Source organism: Ictalurus furcatus, chromosome 16 (assembly GCF_023375685.1).
Source record: "Ictalurus furcatus strain D&B chromosome 16, Billie_1.0, whole genome shotgun sequence".
Taxonomy (NCBI): Eukaryota; Metazoa; Chordata; class Actinopteri; order Siluriformes; family Ictaluridae; genus Ictalurus; species Ictalurus furcatus.
In genome coordinates this window covers 4,350,568-4,360,000 of record NC_071270.1, presented here as the reverse complement: position 1 = coordinate 4,360,000, position 9,433 = coordinate 4,350,568, and the positions used below count along the sequence as shown (strand labels likewise).

Sequence of the window (9,433 nt, the reverse complement as noted above, 5' to 3'; positions counted from 1 at the left end):
GTACCGTTATATTTGTTAAAAGTGTGTAATAATAATAATAATAATAATAATAATAATAATAATAATAATAAGTATTTCATGCAGAATCGGCTTTCATATAAATAATAAAAGGAAACTATATAAATAATAATAATCCTGCATTCAGAAGTAGGTCTCTCTCTGTTTATTATTTTTATTCCAAGTACACTTTGTGTACACACAGATTTATGGTCATGCTTAACATGTGATGATTTGCCACTTACGGTTTTGGAATAAACTTCTCCCTCCCCGTCCTCCAGCGGCCCTGACGCCCTTCACCGTGGTCGCGCGGCGGATCGGTCACCCGTACCAGAACCGGACGCCGCCCAAGCGGAAGAAGCCGCGCACGTCATTCTCGCGCGCGCAGATATGCGAGCTGGAGAAGCGCTTCCACCGACAGAAGTACCTGGCCAGCGCCGAGCGCGCGGCTCTAGCCAAGACCCTGAAGATGACCGACGCGCAGGTCAAAACGTGGTTCCAGAACCGGAGGACCAAATGGAGGTGAGAGAGAGAGAGAGAGAGAGAGACAGCTGAATCCTCTTTTATTCTCGTGAGTCTCTAAATAACCCGCGCGCGAGAGAAGTATCGCAGTGGTTACAGTTCCGCAGTTTGATCCGATCGCGCGCATGGAACATCGCCAGAAATGTTCTAGAATGCGTATTTGGCGGGAATTTTTAGGTTGCATCACTCAGATGATAAATAAAAAACCGTGTAGAAGCACACATATTTACAGTTTTTTTTTTAAGTTGAAAGTTTATAGTTTAAGTTTATATTTGTATAAATTTATATTTAGTTTAAGTATGTATAAATATATGTACTAAAACCCCATAAATCTCAACTGGAAAAACAAACAAACAAACAAACAAACCGACTTTACACCAGAGTTAGCTAACAGCTAATGTGCTAACATCTGCAGTCCCCAAAAGTGTTAAAGTTTACACCCATATCACACTGCTATTTAATAAAAGAGAGAGAGAGAGAAAAAAGAATGCAGCCGTTAACTTACATCTAAATGAGGTACACGTGATGTTTTTAATAACGTTATTAATTATTAAAACGGATAATCACGTGACCTGCAGCAGCTTGTTGAGTGACAAAAGAAAATGCCTTCAAATAGGCTACTTAATTTTTCTGCTCAATGTTCCTTCTACCTGTTCTGTCTAAAAACGTACACAAAAAATGTACAATGTATTTCATGATAAGTTTGTAACGATGAAATAAATGTAATTTCTAGACTTCATGACTATGCTCTGAGGGGAATTTCCTCTGAGGTTGTACCATCGAGCACCTTTTCTACCTTCAGTGTGTAGAGTGTGAGTGTAGTGAACCTTTAAATGCGATTAATGTTACACAACTGGAGGTTAACGATCACTTTAATTAGCTTTAGAGTAAGATTCAGAGAATCGCTACGCTAAAGTACACTATGCTATGCTTCGCTAAAGGACACACACTAAAGGTGTACTCTTAGCAAGGAAACATGTACGCGGTGAGAGACCCTTTTTCTGCTAGTATCTGTTGCTGGTTGTGACATTTTTGCATAAACTCTCAAGAAAATAGACATTTAATTCTGTTGAAACTAGTTGCAACAATTAACATCTGCACGCGACACGACAGTTTAAGGTTAAATTATTAAATTATTCACTGACTATTACATTAACCTGCTGGAGAGGTTTAAAACAGACGATAAAAATGATGGCTTGTAAGAATTTTGTGGAAACACAACTGTGTTGTCATACGGTGGTAACGCCATGAAGATTCAGTGCTAAGATTAGCAGGAGCTGGTCACTGATGAGTAGAAGTCAGCAGTGTAGCAAACAGATGATTCGGAACAATACATCGTTTTAAAAGACGACTGAAATGAATCAAGGAAAAATCTAATTAAAAAAGACAAACAGTTGTAGGTAACTCTAATGCTTTAAAAATAATCCTTTATGTTATCATCATTCATGAGCTAATGGTGGGCCTTACACAGATTCGAAACAAAGTTGAACAAAATGTCGATCGGAGATGACTAAATCATATCGTATCATTTTCACTCAACTCATATCGTATCGTACTGAATCGAATCATGTTGTATCGTATTGAATCAAATCATACTTTATCATATTGGATCAAATCGTATCGAACTGAATCGAATCATACTGTATTGTAATGAAACGAATCATATCGTATCGTACTGAATCGAATCATATCGTATCTTACTGAATCGAGTCATCCCTCCATCCATCCACCCATCCATTTTCTTTACCGCTTATTGTACAGGGTCACGGGGAACCTGAAGCCGATCCCAGGGAGCATGAGGCACTAGCAGCAATCCATAGCAGGGCACAATCACATGCAATGCTAGTCAGCCTACCATACATGTCTTTGGACTGCGGGAGGAAACCGGAGTACCCGGTGGCTTAGTGGTTAGCACGTTCAGTTGAATCACATCATATCGAATTGTATTGAATCATATAACATTTTCAGTCGAAGCATATCGAATTCAATATCGTATCGTATCATATCATATCAAATCCTAGCAGATTCAGTAATATTGTCAAATACTGAACTGTTGCTTTATGAATCAAAGTCCTATCATTCAGCAGTATCATCAAATATCAAATTGCTGACGAATGAATTGAAACTGTATCGTATCATAGGGTAGCGGTTTCAGTGGTACCGATAAAATATCTCATCAAAACCATATCGTATCATGTGGAAGTCTGAGGTTTACTCCTCTACTAGACGTCACTTCAGAGCTATGTTTTGGTTATAGAACAGGAAAAATGCAGGCAGCTGCTGCCTTACCGTCTGGCAAAACATCAGCACAATTCCACATCTGGCCCAGGTGCTGATTACGACATGACGGAAAACACAACCCGCTGAACACGGCAGGCCGCTGAGCGCAAGATGGATTCGGCAGAGTTTCAACATGGCGACTCTTTAACTGACACTAACTTCCTCACGAGCTGCAGTTATTTTTTACGACTTAATCTGCAGAGTATATATATTTAATGCGCTCCCTGTTGTTTCCACCCGTCTTACATTTATTATAATCTTTAATCTTGAGCATTAAAAACCAGAAGCTGAGAGTCTGTATTCTGCAGAATCAGCAACTGGAATGTTTAACGTTTTACGCAATGGCACAGCATAGCGAAACATCACACACACTTCACATCATGTCGATCATGTGTGATTAGGAGAGTAAGTACAGTATATAAAGGTGCGTTTCACAGGTCCAGGTTATTCCCTGAAAACCGTGCTTGTACATTCAAGTAAGCACGCAGTGTCACATGACCCATATGTGCTCACACGTGAAAATGAATGAATCATGTGATAGAATGCCTTTCTAAAACTTAACCCACATGACATACATGTGAATAAACAAACAAACAAACAAACAAGAGCATATTTGAAAATAAAACTCATACCTTAGCTGTGAAAAAGTAAATGAAACCACATGACCTACAGTGAAAATGTGCAAAATTATTTACCCCATCCTGATTTCTTCTGTTTTTGTGTATCTCTCATATTAAATAGTTTCAGAAATTAAAAACAAAAGCTAAGATAAAACAAAGGAGATAAGATGATAACAACATTATCATTTAAAAACTGTATTTCATTTATTGAAGTAAAAAAGTTATCCAATACCAATATGTATTTGCCCCTGTAGTTACTAAACTGCGTTCATGGTGAGTTTCAGCTGGACTAGACACAACCAGGCTTGATTACTGCAAACCCTGTTCAATCAAATCAAGACTTACATAGAACTTTCTCAGTAGCATGAAGTTAAAAGATCTTACTCAGTAACACACTATACTAAAGTTGAAAGGAATTCCAGAAATGATGAGGAAGAAGGTGATTGAAATACATCAGTCTGGGAAGGGTTACAAAGCTATTTCAAAGACTCTGGGACTCCAAAGAACCACAGCGAGAGCCGTTATCTCTAAATGGAAAAACTCAGCACAGTAGTGAACCTTCCCAGAAGTGTCCGACTTTCCAAAATTCCTCCACAAGCACAGCATCGACTCATACAGGAAGTCACAAAAGAGCCAAGGACAACATCAAAGGAATGACAGGCCTCTCTTGCATCAATAAAGATCACTGTTCATGACTCCACTATCAGAAAGACACTGGGTAAAAATGGCATCCATGGAAGAGTGGTGAAGTGAAAACCACTGCTAACCCAGAAGAACATTAAGACTCATCTGAATTTTGCCAAAACACACCGTGATGATCCGCAAACCTTTTGGGAGAATGTTCTGTGGACTGATGAGTCGAAAGTGAACTGTTTGGAAGACACTGATCCCGTTAGATCTGGCGTAAACCAAACACAGAATTCCACAAAAAGAACATCATGCCTATGGTCAAGCATGGTGGAGGAAGTGTGACGGTGTGGGGATGCTTTGCTGCTTCAGGGCCTGGGCAACTTGCAGTAATTGAGGGAAACATGAATTCTGCTCACTATCAGAAAATCCTAAAGGAGAATGTCCAGTCTTCAGTCCGTAAGTTGAAACTCGAGTGTAACTGGATTATGCAGCAAGACAATGATCCAAAGCCTACGAGTAAGTCCTAGTCCTAGAAGTAAGGGAAAGTCTGATCTCCAGTTATCAGAAGCGTTTGCTTGCAGTTATTGCTGCTAAAGGTGACGCAACCAGATTTTAGGTTTAAGGGGGCAATTAGTTTATCACATGGGTGATAGGTGTTGGATAACTTTTTTTTTGCTTCAATTAAAAATTTAAATAAATAAAAACTGTATTGTGTGTTTACTCAGGTTGCCTTTGATTTATGTTGCATTTCGCCTGAAGATCTAAAAGTATTTAGTATGAGATATACACAAAAACACAAGAAATCACTGGAGCGATTTCACACGTGAAGTTGATGTGACTTTTCTGTAACGTGTGTGTGTGTGGACAGCACAGGCGGCTATATACATAAACCTTCTGATTTGCTGTGTGCCCATGTGTGTGTGTGCACAAGGTATTATATTCACTTGTAATGTAAATTTTAATTAGTTGTCACGTCAGAAATCTAATCACGAATCAAATCAGACAAAACGCTTGTCTCTGACATGCTGATGTCTGATACTTGCTTGGTACAGAGGTGGTAGAAAATGGGTTACACTGTGAGGAGCAAAAGTGCAGCTATTACATTACGAACACAGGTAGATTTACACTCAGGACTGTATAATCAGAGTTTACTACACCAACACCGTACTAACACCGCACCAACACCAACACAACACCGACACAACACCATACTAACACCGTACCGACACAGCACCAACACCAACACAGCATCGACACAACACCAATCCAACACCGCACCGACACAACACCGTACTAACACCGCACCGACACCACACCAACACAGCACCAACACAACACTGACCCAACACTGCACCGACACAACACTGTACTAACACTGCACCGACACCACACCAACACCAACACAGCACCGACACAACACTGACCCAACACCGCAACCACACCAACACCGCACCGACACAACACCGTACTAACACTGCACCGACACTGCACCAACACAGCACCGAAACAAAACCGAGCCAACACCGACACCGACCCAACACAGCACCAACACCAACACAGCACCAAAACAACACCGACCCAACACCACACCGACACAACACCGTACTAACACTGCACCAATACCGCACCAACACCAACACAACACCGACACAACACCGACCCATCACCACAACCACACCAACACCGCACCGACACAACACCGCACTGACATCGTACCATCACCAACACAGCACAGACACAAAACCGACACCGAATCAACACCGCAACCACACCAACACTGCATCGGCACAACACCGTACTAACACCACACCGACACGTACCGACACAACACAGACACCGAATCAACACCGCAACCACACCAACACCGCACCGACACAACACCGTACTAACACCGCACTGACACAGTACCAACACCAACACTGCACCAACACAACACTGACACAACACCAACACCGCATAGACATAACACTGACACAAAACCGACACCACACAGACACAACACCAACACCACACAGACACAACACTGACACAAAACTGACATCGCACCGACACCACCAACACCACACCAACACTGCACTGACACCGCACCAACACAACAACACCAAACCAACACTGCACTAACACTACACTGACACAACACCAACACCGCACTAACACTGCACTGACAACACCAACACTGCACTAACACTGCACTGACACTGCACTGACACTGCACCAACACAACAGCACTAACACTACACTGACACAACACCGCACTGACACAACACCAACACCGCACTAACACTGCACTGACACTGCACGGACACAACACCAACACCGCACTAACACTGCACTGACACTGCACCAACGTCAACCTAACACGACCCTAACACCGCACTAACACCACACCAACACAACATGTATGCCACACTAACACCACACTAACGCCACCCTGCAGGACCTGCAGGAGGGAAAGATTTAGAGCAAGTTTAATTGAATCTAACACGAGTGTAAATAAATAAAAGAGCCTCAGAGAGAAAGCAGGACGTTTGCAGCCATGTTGTCTTCATTACCTCTGAATATTAATAAAACACGCCAACATTCCGCCTCCACAACTTGTACTTTTGTGCCTTACACTAACCACGCATGTGTTCCTTAATTTATTTAGCAAATGTCTGTGATCTGTTTAAATTTCTTTAATGCTGAGAAAAAGAAGAAAAAAAAAAAACTAAACAAAAAAAAAACAACAAAGCAATTACATTTCCCACGGCAAGTGCAGCGTAAACTTAACTCAAAGCACACGCTCCGAAAAATATATTTAAATCTAGAACCCTTAAGTGTGGTTAAATGTTCTCCGGATGTGCGTCAGGGGAAACATTTAAAGAAGGTTCTATGTAGAACCCTAAAACAGTGTTTCCTGATTAGAAAGAACCCTTATTTACCATTAGGAAGCGTAGAAACATTCACCATCTAAAGAGCCTTTAGAAGAATGCTTTTTTTTTTTTTAAATAAGAGTCAGAGTGCATAATGTGAGCCAAGTCATTAAATGACCCTTGTTTTCTTTTCTTTTTCTTACATTTTGTGCAAAGTCAATGTATAACACGTATATTTTATGTACATAACTGTATATATAACAGCTGATGAACCCAAGGTAGAGCAGTTTTATGGAAAACTCTATTTTAACTCATGTTATATTATATATATGTACAAAAATGAGCACTACATATGAGCGTGATAAACTCCTGAAACACCAATATTATTTAATCTAAACAGCCACACACCTCGCGATTAAGTATAGATCCGTTCTCTATTGTACATAGACACATGCATGTAACTGTAATGTATAATTATGCACATAAATATGATTCTGACATCTATTTTTATTATATACTGTTCAAATTCAAAATTTCAATATTATAGTTATTAATCTTAATATTATATATTAATATAGTTAGTATACATGTAGTATTTTGCATACATAATTTACACAGCCTAGTATTTAATCGTCTTTTAGATCTTAAATGTGAGCATTCTGTTTACCTTCATCAGGACATGCCACTCTGTATTATTATACTGAATTATTATCTGTGACATAGTAAATGTATGGAAATATAGAAGTTCTAATAAAATGAAATAAATAAATAAAAGTAACCCTTCCAACTCAAACCTTATATAGCCTTTTTCAACAATCAATTAATCAAATCCTTCCTCGAGGAAGTTTAGAAACAATCCGATATTATACAAATGATACCTTTTACAGTTAATCGTGTTAGTACGTCTCACAGTTGGCAAACTTGAGCACGCTTATGTTATGTACAATGTCATGACGTGTTGTCGAGTTATACAGGTGTGTATAACGAGTAAGTGCATTTGAATAGTGTTAAATCTCTAAGAGTAAAAAAAAACACAATTTCTTGCTTTCCGAATGTAAATATATTTATATCCATCCACCTTTATATTATTTATACAGCAGATTTAAAAGACATGCTGTAAAAAACCGAACCCCCCCACTAATTCAAAAACAGCAATGAGGACAAAAACCTTAAATATCTGGGACAATAAATAGTAATAAACGTTTTGAAAAACCCCAACGTGCAGGTCGTTCCATAATCCCGAGCTGCAGCAGAAAAATCCCGGTCACCTTTAAACCTGTGTCCGATAGTCTGGATTACAATATATAATAAAAGATTACAATAAAACGAATAATAAAAAATGAAATAAAACGATTAAATAAAACGAATATTAGATTATTAAACCTATTTGTAGTCATTTTGATTCATTTGAATAATTACGAAGTCTTGTTTTAGTGGCAGATAATTTCCTTTTAAGCTTTTATTTCTAGAAAGAAGCAAAAATGATCTGTCAATAGAATTGGAAAATGTAAAGCTTGGAATTAGTAACAAAGACAGAATTATATGAATGTTATATTCAGTTTATTGTAATATGTAGTTAAGGTTTTCACTTGCTCAGACATTTTCTGCAGAGTAAAATCAGCTTTTAGAAGATATCACCGCGAAGTACGGATCTCTGACGTTGTCCCTCTGTGTGTGTGTGTGTGCGTGCTCGTTTTGGCAGACGGCAGACGGCGGAGGAGCGCGAGGCCGAGCGACAGCAGGCCAACCGTCTGATGATGCAGCTTCAGCACGACGCTTTCCACAAGTCTCTGAGCGATCCGCTGCCGGCCGACCCGCTGTGCATGCACAACTCCTCCCTGTTCGCCCTGCACAACCTGCAGCCGTGGGCCAGCGACGAGGGCGCCAAGCTCACTGCGCTGGCATGAGACGCCCGCAATACAAACACCCTGTATTACCCCCCAACCCCTCCCAATCACCCCCATCAACCCCCTCCCTCCCTCCCTCCCTCCCTCCCAGCGCCTTGCTCTCTAAACACCACGCAGCTGCATCTCAAACAACGACGGGACGTTTTCTGTACAGAGCAAAAACGACACCTCCGGAGCGGAGGATGAGCTCCAAAACGAGCATACAGACACACGCAGAGCTGCTACACAGAGAGACTCATCTTTCTATCCATCAGTTTTTTTTTCTCAGTCTATCTCTCTTTCCATCTCTCTCTCCATCATCTCATCATGCTGAGGGAACGCCGCAGAGACACATAACCGAGGATAAATTATTCAGAACATGACCTCCCACGGCCCCTACAATGGGCAATTTGAACGTAAAGCTAACAAGGACACACACACACGCGCACACACACACACATTGAGAGAAGCCTGAGAGAAAATCAGGACTGCTTACATTTTAGTAAGGGTCAAGGGCTATTCTGCTGTTTCATCTTCAGTTTCTAACAGCTGAGGAAAATGCACGTCAAGTGATTTTGACACATGATGTTACTATTTAATCGACCAATCACAATCTTGAATTCGTATGACATCACCAAACTAGCTA

General features: G+C 40.5%; 1 protein-coding gene across 1 annotated transcript in view; it reads left to right on the top strand.

The window, feature by feature from the left end:
• Positions 1–8,840, top strand: part of tlx3b (T cell leukemia homeobox 3b) — a 12,483-nt gene extending 3,643 nt beyond the window's left edge. Inside the window, exons 2-3 of the mRNA XM_053646125.1 lie at positions 279–519; positions 8,604–8,840. Coding sequence (XP_053502100.1) covers positions 279–519; positions 8,604–8,808 — 446 coding nt within the window. The 3' untranslated portion in view covers positions 8,809–8,840. The remainder of the gene's footprint in view (positions 1–278; positions 520–8,603) is intronic.
• Positions 8,841–9,433: the final 593 nt, after the last annotated feature.